Source organism: Ailuropoda melanoleuca, chromosome X (assembly GCF_002007445.2).
Source record: "Ailuropoda melanoleuca isolate Jingjing chromosome X, ASM200744v2, whole genome shotgun sequence".
NCBI classification, from domain to species: domain Eukaryota; kingdom Metazoa; phylum Chordata; class Mammalia; order Carnivora; family Ursidae; genus Ailuropoda; species Ailuropoda melanoleuca.
Genome location: NC_048238.1, coordinates 112,171,729 through 112,186,934, shown reverse-complemented (window position 1 = coordinate 112,186,934; position 15,206 = coordinate 112,171,729). Strand labels below are relative to the sequence as shown.

At 38.0% G+C, this 15,206-nt stretch overlaps 1 protein-coding gene across 3 annotated transcripts in view; it reads right to left on the bottom strand.

Annotated features, from left to right (window-relative positions):
• Positions 1–15,206, bottom strand: part of BRCC3 (BRCA1/BRCA2-containing complex subunit 3) — a 61,755-nt gene that overhangs the window by 42,582 nt on the left and 3,967 nt on the right. For all 3 annotated transcript variants that reach the window (XM_034649664.1, XM_002930251.4, XM_002930252.4), the window contains 4 exons: positions 12,969–13,088; positions 9,832–9,919; positions 2,568–2,656; positions 808–863 (listed from right to left, as the gene is read on the bottom strand). In XM_034649664.1, the coding sequence (XP_034505555.1) occupies positions 808–863; positions 2,568–2,656; positions 9,832–9,919; positions 12,969–13,088 (353 nt within the window). The remainder of the gene's footprint in view (positions 1–807; positions 864–2,567; positions 2,657–9,831; positions 9,920–12,968; positions 13,089–15,206) is intronic.

Genomic DNA, 15,206 nt, shown 5'->3' with positions numbered 1-15,206 from the left:
TAATAGACTACTTTACACTGCTTGGTTTTACATGGAATAACACTTACATAATCCTAATAACATAAACACTTTATGTTTTACTCTTAAAGTCAACTAGTAGAGAAAGCACAGAAAATGCAACTATGGTTACAACACATAACACAGATGTTTGCAACTGTGAAAATATAAAGGTTTATAGCATAAATATAAGCAACAGCAGGGAGCCAAAAGATATTGTCTATTGTCTGTTGTGACAGAATAAATAAAGGGGCAAACTTTAAGAATAGAAAAGTCACCAACAGAACAACAAAAAGTAGTATTACAACTACATTGGGGGAAATGGAGATGTGGCAGGGTATGTGAGCTTAATCCTCAAAATAACATAGTAAGAATAGATAACATCTAAAATTAGTAAATCGAGAAAGAGTATGAAAAGCATATTATTTAGAGATATTAAAGTAAACATCACTTTTTCTCTGCTGAGGTGACTGATGTGTTTCCTTCCAGATATTTTATGTATTTACCAGCAAGTGTGCTGGTGTGTTGGTGTATATATTGCTCTTCCATATCCTTACACAAACGGCAGCACGCTATACTTACTATTCTTATACCTTGCCTTTTTTATTTAACAATGTTTCTTGCAGGTATTTCTGTATTACTACTGACCTTCCTCATATTTTTAATGACTGCATATTATTCCATTACTTAGATGCATAATTTATTTAATTGGGTCTGCACAATCAATTCCCTGGAATGAAAATCAGCCCACCAATACATACATACATACATACGTACGTACGTACATACATACATCTCTGTCATACTTACTCTGAGCTCTTTTGGGCCTGTATAGACTGAAAGCAAGTGTAGAGTACTCGGCCAGTCTAAAAGAAAAAAAAAGAAGAAAGAGAAAGAGAGAAAGAGAAGAAAAGAAAAAGAAAAGAAAAGAAGAAAGAAAGGAAGAAAGAAAGAAAGATCACACAGAGAAAGATTAATATTGAAGCAGGTATAGCACTTTAGTAGATTCAAACCTAATACTCGTACCCTTGCATGAGGGGTATCTGAAGACCCTCTAGAAGTGGAAGATGCCATAAATCAACTCAGTCAACATGGGAATTTCTTATAAACATGAGAACCGAGAAACTAAGAACCAGAGCATTTGAACTGCTTTGTTGGAAGCTGACAAACTTATTCAACTATTTATAATGATAATACATTTAGGATGACAAAGCTAAAATCATTTCATATGAAATATAAAGTTCAAGATTACTGTTTCTGGAAAAGAGTGATTTTTATGAACAATATTCATTATTAATATAAATTCTGACAATATAATTAATGTACTAAAGGACAGAGCATACTTGATAGTTTTGGCAAAATTCATTCCTACGATGTTAAACAGTAATTTTCTTTTTGTTTGAATTGACATATAGTCAAACCTCTTGACATAAACATAAAATTCAAACAGAAACACTCTACATAGAGAATGGCAAGACTAGCCATTTACTGGGCTGCTTAACTTCTCTTAACTTCTCTGAGCTTCTCTGAGCTTGGCTCACCCATAAAATGCAGATAATAATCCTTGGGGCGCCTGGATGGCTCAGTCAGTTAAGCATCCAACTCTTGATTTCAGCTCAGGTCATGATCTTGGGGTGGTGAGATCGAGCCCCCATCAGCCTCTGTGCTCAGCAGAGAGTCTGCTTGAGGTTCACTCTCCCTCTCTCTCTGCCCCTCCCCCCAGAGCTGTCTTTCTCTCTAAAATAAATAAATCTTAAAAACTAATAATCATCCTCATAGACCTGTTGTCAGGGTTAGAGCATATTTGTGTAAAACACCTAATACGACAGATCATAAATGGCAGCACTTGTTACTATTATTAGTCATCAAAATATATACAGAACCTGGCCCCTTTTCGTTACCTCCATTCCTACCACCATGGTCAAACCTCCATCAACTCTTGCCTAGATTACTGCAGTATCTTCCTAACTGGTTTCACAGATGTCATGGATTCTGCACTCCCTCCTTCCCCATGCACCCACCCCCACCCCCTGTCCAGTCTACTATCAACACAGTAGCCAGAGAGATCCCATTAAAACATAAGGTCACCCTCCAGTGGCTTCCCAAGTCAGTCAAATCAAAGGCCTCATGAGATCTGGCCCCTGGTTATCTTTCAGACCTCATTGTAGAATGACCAAATGAGTTATTGTCCAAACAGGACACTTCCAAGAAGGAAAGGTGCTAACTAAATAGTAGACTGGGATAATGGGGTAAAACTGGAACCGACAGAGGCAAACTGGGACATATAGCCATGGTCTTCCTCATTCTACTGTAGCCACACTGACTTCCTTGATGTCCCCTGAACATGCCACACTCACCTCAGGGTCTTTGCACTGGCTATTTCGTCTGCCTGGAACGCTCTTCCCCCAAGAAATCCACAAGACTTGCTCCCTCACTTTCTTCAGGTCCTGACTCAATGACCCTTCTCATTGAAACCTTCCCTGGCCACCCTATTAAAATTGCAAAAAAGATTTTTCTCTATTCTGTGTGTGTGTGTAAACACACACGCACAAACACACACACACAAATACCTTTGTGTTTTTATCCTCTATGAAACAGGAAAAAATAAGTCCTACAAAGCCTTGATCCATCATCTGGTACATGGCTTGCGTGCGGACATCTGCAAATAAACAAAAATAAAAATACGCTGTCAATAAACTATATCTCACAAACATGGAAATTTAAAGATAATAGCAGCATACCGTCCTCCCAGGATTCAGATTCTACAGGCAGAACAGAGATATATCCTAAGGACGATATGACTGTCAAAGCGTAAACACTTTACTAGGTGAGGGAAGAGTACCATGAGAAGTCTGCAATTAAATAAGAAAAGCTAGATTAATAACTCTTCATTTAGCCCCCAAACACTTGATAACTTCTTCCAGGGGACTCAAAGAGAAAGGAAGGCCCTGGAAGAAGACACACAGCTCCCTCAAATAAGCCTTTTGATGGACATCTTTTAGGGAAGTGAATACATGAGACCTGACAATAAAGAATGGAAATGTAGAACTATTATGGAGGAAGTTCTTACAGAGACTGCAACAAAATTAAAACCAACACTGCAGGGAGTAGAAACAAAAACCTCACTATATGGTTATGCAATTTTAGAAAAGGAAATCATAAACAGGCACCAAAGAACAATATTTGAAAGGATTAGTTAAAAGATTACCCCAAACTGAATAGAGGCTAAATTAAAAAATCAGAGGTCTTCAGACCATTGTTTACGAAGGACATAAAAGATCAGGTATTACAACAAAACGCTGAAGGGTGTGGTTCGGTCCAGGGACTTATGCCCAGTTACTCTGGCAGTATGTTCTTAAACATTGAGACTTCTCCCCCCTGTCTTTCGGAGTAAAAACTTTTTCATAAAATTTGGTTATCATGATTCTGAGTATTGACTTGTAACTTCTAGAACAGAATGCTTGTTTGTGAAAATGTAATTTGTTACAGTGATTGGTTGTAAAGTTAACTAGAGTTGCAGCCTGTATCTGTCACAGGAGGTTGATTTAACCCAACTTTGGTGGTAAATTACCTAACATCACTGTTGCAGTGCAAATTACCTCACTCCATAAAAAAGAACTGAGCAGATCTTAAAATTACAAACATAGCTACAGGTAAATTTCTCCTTTTAATATACACTTACAAAGACAATAAAGTGTATATAAGAATAACTTAAAAACCATGCCAAGTCTCATGAGATTTATGAAATAACCTACACAATTTAAATCACTTCCCTTTTTCTTTTGCAAACTGTGTATAGATAAAATTTCAGTTAATGGTGTGGTTATGACATAACTTCAACTATCTCTCTTTCTCCACCAAACCTACACTTCCTCCTCCATTTCCTATGTTCATAAATCGCACTCCCACTTAACCAAATTGAGATGCAATAGAATTCCTAGGTCCCCAATTCATACAAATCTCAGTTCAAATACTGACTCCACCAGTTATGAGCCATCTCTGGTTTCAGACAAGGTATTTCAACTCTCAGCCTCAGCTTAGTTTCTATCCGTAAGAGCCAAGCACTCCTCATTAATTGGGAAGTGTTTTTTTAAAGGAGTAGAATCATTGTAGTATCAAATGCTACATAAGATGGAGACTTAAAATGTTTACTAGATTTTCTGTTTTTTTTGTTTTGTTTTGTCTGTTTTTTGGGGAGAGAGCATGCATGTGAGTAAGGGGAAGAGGGAGAGGAAGAGAGAGTCTCAAGCAGACTCCACACTGAGCACGGAGCTGACACAGGGCTCGATCCCAGGACCCTGAGATCATGAACTGAGCTGAAACCAAGAGTCAGATGCTTAACTGAGCTCCCCAAGCACCCCTAATGTTTACTAGATTCTCAACATGGATGTCACTGATGACTTTCAGTGAACTGGAAGGCAGACTAGAGCAGGGTAAGGAGTGTGAATGAAAAGTGAGAAATGTCTTTGACCTGAAGGAGAAGTGAGATGGGCAAGTATTTTTTTTCAACATGATGTAAAGCTCCATGAAAGCAGAGACCTTGTTTTTCTCATTCACTCCTTTATCCCCAGCACCCTGAGGAGGGGGGTTGGACACATAGTAGACACTCAAATTTATTTGTTGAAGGAACAAATAAATTATGTGGAAAATCCAGTACAGTGGAAAGGGACAGAGATGTCAGAGAGAGAAGCACAATGTAGAGTGTGAGGTTCTTCAAGTCATGGGAGGCAAATATTGAGAGCCAGAGTGGAAAGATGGGTATTAGCTAAGAGGAAGGAAAAGGAGATGAGCCCAGTGATAAGTGAGTAAAGAGAAATGGAGAAAATTCCTTTCTAATGACTCCCATTTCCTTTATTAAAGTAGGAAGCAGGGGGGCGCCTGGGTGGCACAGCGGTTAAGCGTCTGCCTTCGGCTCAGGGCGTGATCCCGGAGTTCTGGGATCGAGCCCCACATCAGGCTCCTCTGCTATGAGCCTGCTTCTTCCTCTCCCACTCCCCCTGCTTGTGTTCCCTCTCTCGCTGGCTGTCTCAATCTCTGTCGAATAAATAAATAAAATCTTAAAAAAAAAAAAAGTAGGAAGCAGGGACTCCTGGGTGGTTCAGTCAGTGAAGCGTCTGCCTTCAGCTCAGGTCATGGTCCCAGGGTCCTGGGATCGAGTCCCACATTGGGCTCCTTGCTCAGCAGGAAGCCAGTTTCTCTCTCTGCCTGCTGCTCCCCCCGCTTGTGCTCTCTCTCTCCCTCTGTCAAATAATAAATAAAATCTTTTAAAAAAGTAAATAAATAGTGTAGGAAGCAGTGTTATCTGCTGAACGTGAAGGAGGAAGTAAGTTCAGAGGTTGGGAATGACAGAAAAGCTAAGGAACTGGTCCAAAACCAAACTAAAAGGACATGATACAAGATGCCATGCACGATCTGAGAATGGACTCTGGACTGGAAAGGAAAAATTGCTACAAAGGACAGAATTAGGAGAATTGGCAAAATTTGAGTAAGTTCTGTAGATTACCTAGAAGGATGATATCAACATCAATTTTCCTGATTTTGATAATTGTACTGTGGTTATGTTCTTGAGAAATACACAATTTAGTATTTAGGGATAAAGGAGCATCATGTCTAAAACTTACTCTCAAATTGTGTGTGTATACAGAAAATGATAAAGCAAAACTGATAAAAGGTTAACTATTATTGAATGTGGTTCTTTATACTGTTGTTGCGATTTTTCTGAAAGTCTGAAATTCTTTTCTTTTTTTTAAGATTTTATTTATTTATTTGACAGAGATAGAGACAGCCAGCGAGAGAGGGAACACAAGCAGGGGGAGTGGGAGAGGAAGAAGCAGGCTCATAGCAGAGGAGCCTGATGTGGGGCTCGATCCCATAACGCTGGGATCACGCCCTGAGCCGAAGGCAGACGCTTAACCGCTGTGCCACCCAGGCGCCCCTGAAAGTCTGAAATTCTTTAATAATCAAGTTTTAAAGTGTTAGCAGGTGTGTTTGACCCACATCACCCTTGCCTTTGTTCATATACTTTCTCTATATCCCCGCTCCTTCCCTGCAAAACCCAATCCAAAGCTAAAAGATTCACATTATACTCTTGAAGGAATAAGATTCTGAAAGTGTGTTATCAAGTTCTACTCCAAACCAGTTTCCATTTTATTCCTTACATGTAAAACTTTGTCCTTTGTACATTTTACTGCTATGGTGGGGAACATAATTTAACATCATTAGAGTTTCGTTATTTACTGTGCCTTTTATTACAGAATGGCCTATCTTCTCTCGCTTACCCTTTTGCTAATGATGTAACTGTGACTTTTATTTTCTCCATATAGCTTAACCTAGCCTGTTATTTTTTTAGGTTTAAAGCTTGTCTTTTTTTTAATTTAAAATCTTTAGGTTTAAAGCTTGTCTTTATTTTTTTTAATTTAAATTCAATTAATTAACATATAATGTCTTATTTGTTTCAGGGATACAGGTCTGTGATTCATCAATCTTACATAACACCCAGCACTCACCACAACACATACCCTCCCCAATTCCATCACCCAACCACCCCATCCTCCCACCCCCTCCCCTCCAGCAACCCTCAGTTCGTTTCCTAAGAGTAAGAGTCTCTTATGGTTTGTCTGCCTCTCTGTAAAGCTTGTCTTTAATGACATTTTATTCTTTTATTTATTTCTTAATCCTAAGGCTTTTATTTTTACATTTGCTATTTCAACCTGCTGGTGCAAATGTTCTTTATTTCTTCCTTATTGTTGTTAACTCTTTATTTCCTTAGCTGTTTTTCTTCCTCACAAAATCGTAAAGTACAAACCAAGAAACTGTGACTACATTGTTCTATTCAGGTATCTTATAAATTTGTTGAATAATCATTTTTCACTCCTCACTTGTCATTCCTATTAAACATAATTACTGTACATACTTTAAATCATCACTCATTTTTTTCCTAAGACTTGCTAACACAGGGCGCCTGTTTGACTCAATTCTTAAACAGCCATTTGGAGATGAGCTATGTAACTCTGTATCTACAAAATTCCTTAGGCTCTGGAAGTCCACAACAATCTAGTCATTGTGAACACCAGTTTAGCTGGGAGAGGATTTTTTCTTTTTTTTCTTTAGTTTTATCTATAGTTTTGAGATCTCAGTATTCTTGTTAATCCTTCCGGTGTTGTCCGCCCTTCAACTTTAGATAATTAATCATGCTTTCTCCATGTCCAGTTGTACAGATAAATGCTTTGGTATCTATCTTTGCTATTGTGCTAAGCAAGGGACAGAATGCCTTGTACCTGATTTCATATACTGTTCTGATAAGACTTTCCCCTTTTCTGTCAGTGAGGAAACTGTGGCACAGAAAAGTTAAAAGATCTTCTCAACTAGTAAGTGACTGAAATGAGATTCTAGCAGACCTGTTCCCTGACAGAATCCAAAGCTGCTATTCCCAACTCCCGTGTTGTAATAACTCTCTGAACTTTCTATTGCCTTTATTCCATTTTGTTATTTATTCCTTTTCCTTACCCAGTTAGGTATTACTATTTTTTTAAGGTAAGATGTCAATGCTCTAGTCTCCAAATTTATTTTGTGTTAAATTATTTTCATTTGGCTCCTTAATCATTTCATTATTTAGAGTTGATTTTTTGTTCATTTACATTCTGCAGTGACTTTGCACTGCAAATGCCTCCCTAGGTTCTTGTTGAACAGCTTGGATCTTTTGCCCCTGAGAGGAAAATTCAATCGTTCTCCGAATTCCGAACACTTTTTGGGTGTTCTACTTTAGAGACTGATAAAGTTTTTTCCCCCTAAGTTCTTAAGAGTTTCTTTTTTTGCCAGAAAATTCTCCATTCTACTCATTACCATAGTGACAATATCGTTCAGGAATATATATACTCCAACCTTTCTTTCATTAGTGCTTGGTACTTACTTCTTTCTGGCTATGCTACTACCATGGGAGAAATTTGAGGCAAATCTGATTTTAGTGTTAATGGTGGCAGGAAAAAAATAACTATTATTTTTGAGTAAAAGTTAGATCAAATCAAACACTGAATTTATTCAGTGATATTAAGGTTTTACAGGAATACATTTATAGCTATAAAAACAACCCTTATTAGGACATTAGTGAGCTAAAGAATTTGAATAAGGTCAGTAACTTAATAATATTATTTCAATGTTAATTTCTCAATTTTCATAAATACACTGTGATTATGTAAGAGAATATCCTTGAGTTTTGGAAATTCAAACCGAACACTATTCAGGAGTTAAGGTGAATACTGGCTGTGACTTATTCTCAAATACTTCAGAAAAAACATACACACACACACACAGACACACACACACGCACACGCACGCATGAAGATAGAAAGGAAGAAAATGTGGCAAATCTGGGGGGAGAGTATCAGGAATTCTTTGTATTATTTTATCAACTTTAAGTCTGAAACATAGGTTTAAAAACACCTCTATTGTTATTGCAAGTTCCAGCTTCAATCTTTTTTATTTTCCAATTGAAAAAACTGTTTTCATAATATATTTTTTGTTAATACAAGATATCTTAGGCATGTCACTCTTATGTTAACAGCAGGTCAGGTAAATTTCTGTCAGCAAGAAACAGAGCAAGTCTACTATCTCCCTTATTCTATATCAGTATTTAACTGGGACCATGCACCAGAATTCTTTGAGAAGTCTTTTCATAATATACCCACCTAGGACCTACTCCTAGAGGTTATTATAGCACATCCAGGCTGGGAAAGATGAGTTTAAGACAGGTACATTTTACAAAAACTCTCCCAGCTGATTCTGAGAAGTATCCCTCCCACCCATTACTCTAAATACAGAGGACCACTCATCTATTATTACAGTCTGAGACTGCACCGCTATTGGTTTTTTGACATTCATACCACGGCGTAGATGAATATAGATTTTACGATCATCTCAAGCCCCTATGACTAGAAATAGAACACAGTGGAAAGAGCACTTAACCCATGTAAGCATCAGTTTACTCCTCAGTACACCGCGGGGAGGATCTCTAACTCACAGGTTACCATGAGGATTAGAGCAGAAAACATTCATAAACCATTAGCAAATGGTTATGTGCTCAAGAATGTTAGTCCATCTTCCCCAAGCAAAGTTATTCTACTTCTTTCAAGAGTCAGGTAGAAACAACAACAAATGACCATGATTCAGGAAAAGCAGTAAAGATAAACAGAGAGAAAACAATTTTGTTACATTACACTGATTAGTGGGGTGAGGAGGTAGGTTGAGAGTCTCAACAGCTAGGATGGAATATGTGTTAAACCTCAATTTTGTAAATTTCACCCCTCACACACCTTTGAATTTTCCGAATGGGAGTGTACTGGACAGGGGTATTCAGCAGTCAGCAAGTTTCAGTTACAATTTTTTTTATATTAGCCAATTGTCAGGCTTTAGTTAGTAATGGTGTCCTGAATACAGTCAAAATGGAGTGCTAAAATTTTATCTCTATTAAAAATAGTATGACATAAATCATTACTTTTAAAACATAGCAAAATAAAAATAAGGACACCTGTTTAAGGATAAAGTATGATTTAAAATAACCATCGTTCATGTAATGGAGAAAGATGACACTGATTTCTAAAAACAACAAACATGGGGCGCCTGGGTAGCTCAGGCAATTAAGTGTCTGCCTTCGGCTCAGGTCATAATCTCCAGGTCCTGGGATCAAGCCCTGCATTGGGCTTCCTGCTCAGCCAGGAGTCTGGTTCTCTCTCCCTCTGCCGCTCCCCACCGCTTGTTCTCTCTCTCTCAAATAAATAAAATCTTTAAAAATAAATGGACGAATAAAAACAACAAACATTGCAAGCCTATAATACTTACCAACATGTGAAGGCCAAACAGTTATATGAGGATGGGAATGATACCAGCCCACAACTCTCATAGGGCGACCTGTTAGTTCAGCCAACCTGTGTGTCTGTCAAGGTATTTTCAACTTGTGGGAACAAAATCTGTGATGCTAATAAGGGCTCAGAAAGCATCCTGAGGTTTAAAATAAACCTATTACAATTTAATGTCAACAAAAGAATGAAATAAGGTCAATACCCAGAATTTCCCAGACCTCTCATTTAAAGCCAAAGGTATTTCTTTTTAAAAATAGAATCAATTTGGGGCACCTGGATGGTTCAGTCCGTAGAGCATGCAACTCTTGATCTCAGGGTTGTGAGTTCGAGCCCCAGGCTGAGTGTAGAGATTACTTTAAAAACTAATTAATTAAAATAAAAAATAAAAATAGAATCCATCTGGCTTCCATTATTGTATATAGCTATATCTTCTTAATCCAATTTAGCTAATGTTTGATCACTTAAAATACTTATCACTGTGCTATCTGAAAAGAAGCTTATCTAAATCTCTGGAACTCACTTACATTATTAACTTGAGTAATCTTCTCTCTCTAGCTCCATCCTACTCACAGTTTTGAAAAAGAAACACAAAATTTTAAAAATTCGTTTGATTTCTCTCTGGCAGCCTGCCAGCGTCAACAGTAGCAATTGGGATGGTTTCGGAGACCAAATGAACAAAGACCCCCACTTTGGTCTCCCCGTGTGTCTAGAAATATACCACTAAAGAATATTTTCCTCCTTTGTTCTAGAAACAAAAATTTCCCATAATTCTATTGAGGCTCTAAGTTGAGATAAGAGCTCTACTTGGAGATGAGAAGCTATCCCTTTCTTTGCTGCTTATTGGGACTGCTGCTAGTATCTTATAAAATGCTGATTTGTTTTCCTGCAAATTACTTACATTAAAACACAATAATCCTTACTATACAGTAAATCCTGAGAAAGAATACTTTTCAAATATTTTTTTTAATGCCAAAAGAGGTTACTTAACTTCTCTAAACCCATTTCTTCAGCTTGCAGACTGCAGAAATCCCGCTTCCAACAGCAGTAAAGAGTAAATGAGGTAATCCACACAAGATGTTTAGTAAATGCTTAACAGATAGTCGTTGCAATGTCAAAGAGCAGTAACATGCAACAGTGTTTCCAGCCATCCCCCATTTGGGGAATGGACTAGTTTCATTTTGAAGTTACAATATATAATAATATATAATCACAATAATAAACATCTTTTATACAATTATATTCTGGGAGATGGAGAACAGATTAGAGGCTGCCAGGGGTTGGAGTGGGAGCTTGAGGGAGTGGGTGTGATTTATACAGGGGGAGCATAAATTAGATCTTCATGGTGATGGAACAATTTTGTGATCTTGACTACTGTGGTGGTTACATATATATTTACACGTGACAAAATGGCAATAGAACAACACACGTTGTATCAATGCCAGTTTTCTGGTTTCCATATTATATTGTCAATTATTTAAGATGTAGCATTTGGGGACAACTGGGTCAAGGGTACAAGGACCGTTCTATACTATTTTTGTAACTTCTCATGAATCTATAATTATTGCAAAATAGAGTTTTAAAAAAAGATGCAAAAGGTACATGCCATAAGAGATTGATACATGTGATTATATAAAAATGCAAAAACAATTTGACTGCAGAAATACACACAAACCATGAATGAGCTGAGAAAAATCATTATCCTTATCACAAAGGGCTAATTTCCTTAACACAGAGTGCCTATAAATTATTAAGAAAAAGATTTCCAAAGCAATGGAAAGATGGGCAAAGGAAATAACCAGATAATTTTGAGAAAAATAAATGATTCTTAAAAATTAAAAGCTGATCACATTTACTCATAATTAGAAAAATGCTAATTAAAATTGCAAGAAATAAGATACAATTTTTTGCCAATCAATAGCTTTGATATACCCTGGCCTGGTAGCACAAAAACAAAAAACTGTGATAACCCACAGTGTTTATGAAGGTGTAGGGAAACAGATACTCTTGCCTACAGCCAGAGAGTAAACTGGTTAAACAGCTATAGCTACACGTACACATAACCTGTGCCCCAGCAGTTTCACCTCTAGCACTAGACTGTACAGATACTTGCACACATTTGTGAAATGCAAGTAATGTAAAAGGTTACGAACGTAAACATCTGCATGAGGACAGGATGGTCATCCAGGACTATATTCTGCAGTCAACAGAATGAGGCACCTCTATGTACCGATGTGAACAATTGTCTAGATACACCGTTAAGCAAAGTCATAAGCTAGCATATATTCGTTTTTTTTTAAATAGAAAATATTTGTGTATGTTTCTGCTTGCTCAGAATTCACCTGTAAGGATACATGAAAACCTCATAACCCTGGTTATGTCCAGGGACAGACCGTGAGGAAATTGGAGCACAGAGGTTGGAAAGAAATACTTACTTTGTACATGTTTTTGTACCTTTTAAAGATTGTACTATGCATGTGAACCGCCTGTTTTTTAAAGTTACTTTTTAATTGACAAGATAAACAATCAAAAAAATAATGAATTACTAAAAGCCATTGATGCAAACTTAACTTGCTATAGCTGAGGTATGGAATCCCGATCATAGGAAGCATGTCCCATTTGATCCTTTTTGGGTTATATTTAACATGGAATATTGCATTCAGTTTTCAGCAATGCCTTTTTTTGAGAGGCAGCCTCAAAAGAGAATCTCTCCAAAAAATAGAGACCAAGATTGTCAAAGGCCTAGAAACGAAATCTTATTAGGAAAACTTGGAGAGGGGCAGAGGGGACTAGAGAGCGGCAGTGGAGGAATGAAAGGAAGGAGGGAATTCCCCCACAGAGTTCATTGTCACAGGATTTGACCCTGGGATCTTTTGACATTTAAGAGTAGGAACATTAGAAATTTCTAATTTTTCCAATAAAAGTCACTCAAAAGGAAAAATGGAAAGAAATTCTGATTAACAAAACAATTGGATCTGATGGGTAAATATGAAAACTGGGAAAGAGTCACCAGGAAGAAAACCTGTGAGATCTCCTCAAACAGGCTAAGGCAGCAAACAGAGAAGCCTGGCCTGGAAGTCCCAGAGCACATAAAAGCTTCTTATTGGCCAGTAAGGATATCTCTGCCTCTGTTGAGGCTGCAGACAACTGCTCTGGAGAAATTTCCACTCGATCCTTCCTCTTATCAGAACGTCGCAAGATGATGACAGAATGAATGTGAACAATTCTGACGGTGTCAACCTAAAGGAAAAATAGAAATGTTTACTTCTGTCTCTCTCCAATAACACATGTATTATATTATATTATCAGGTTAAAAACTGCATTTGGGGGGTGCCTGGATGGCTCAGTCATTAAGCGTCTGTCTTCAGCTCAGGTCATGACCCCAGGGTCCTGGGATCAAGACCCACATTGGGCTCCCTGCTCAGCGGGACGCTTGCTTCTCCCTCTCCCACTCCCCCTGCTGGTGTTCCCTCTTTCGCTCTCTCTCTCTCTCTCTCTCTCTCTCTCTGTCAAATAAATAAATAAAAATCTTAAAAAAAAACTGCATTTAGAAAACTGACATTTTTCTCATGAATAACAGAGTATATCAAATAAAAGGCATGCAACCTCAATATATACATTTCAAAACAAAAACATAAAGGCTAATATTTGGATGAAGGAAGAACTTTTTGAATGATCAACTAATAATCATTTGATTTACATCTATGTACAAGATACTTGCACAGAAAAGGATACAAGTCAGAGTATGACAATCCAAGGCCGACAATCAGAGGCTGACAATCCAAGCGTTCAAAATGCTATCAGTTTGGTTAAGCAACATACAAGTATCATACATGAAACTATAATGAAATAATATAGTAAATCACTGCTACAAGAGCTTAGAGGAAAGGAGTCACTTAGATTAAAAAAAAAAAATCTTCATAGGCCAACAAGTGTACTATTTCCTGGCTGCTCTAAGTGTGTGTGTGTGTGTACACACACAGAATTTCTGTAGATGCCGAAAACATCTTACTCACATCCATTATTTTTATTTTTATTCTGATCTTTCTTAGTCTCACTGCCATTCCATCTCAATCTAGCTAAGCTGGAATATCTCATGTGGCTCTGACTGTAACAGGCTCCTATGCCTTTTCAGTCTTGGAATTCAAGTACTAAAACCTAGTTTGTTTTTGCTCCTCCGTTTTGGTATAGAACAAGGGCTAGCAAAATATGGCCTGCCCAGCCTCCCTTGGGCAAAACATGGCCAAGTTCATTCATTTATGTATTGTAGCTGCCTTTGCGCTATGGTGGCAGAGCTAAGTAACTGGAACAAAGAATGTATGACCCGCAAAGCTAAAAATATTTACCATCAGGCCCTTTATAGAAATTTGTGCCCCCTGGCATGCCTCTCCACAGCTCATGGGCAGGTAAACACTAATTTCCTATTTTAGTGAATGTATGTTCCTTCACAAACAACATATATTTATTGAATATATACTTATACGTAAGGCCCTACATGAGGGCCTAAGTACACAAAGATAAACAGGATACAGTAGTCATGTCCAGGAAGAGAGAAAGGTAAACAACTCTATGCACTGTGATAGATATGCTCAAGGAGCTACCATAGCACAGAGGAGGCTATCTAACCTAGCCTACAGGTCAGGGCAGATTCCTTAAAGGAGACAGGCAGCACCTGCAAGAGGTAAGGAGTTAACCAAGCAGAAGAGCGGGAAGCAGTCCAAGCACAATATCCAGCAGATACAGCATAACCTGGAAAATGCCATAATTTACCACGGGTAGAACTCGAAGATAGATAGAAATTTATCTTAAAATTTATCTTAAAAAAGACCCTGAATGGTTAACTAACGGGGCCTCATTAAGGGAAATGCACTGATTTTAAGCAGAGGTATGTCAGACTTACGTTCTCAAAAGATCATACCCTAAGCAATCAGAAGATAGAACTAGAGGCAAGAGACTCGAGCCAAGAAGACTGAGGAGAGGCTAGCGAGTATTCAAGAAAAGAAGTGATAAGGACCTCCAATAAGGTAGCAGCAGTTGGGATGAAGTGTTGGAAATAATATGAAAGCAATCCACAGTTCTGAATGGCTTCGAGTGGTTCCCAAACATGGCTGCACATTAGAATCATCTGGGGAGTTTTTCAAACTCCTGCCGCCTAGGTCTCACCCCAGACCAATGGAGCTGGCATCAGGATTTTGTAAGAGTACTAGGTAATTCCAAGGTGCCCCCAGGCTTGGGAACTACTGTGGCAGGAGGAATGCTGGAGTGGCTTTGAGGAAGAGGGAAGGTTCAGTTTTGAACATGTTAGTTGAAGATGCCTGTGTCCAGCTAAATTTGAAACAGGCAGTAGTCTATGAAGTA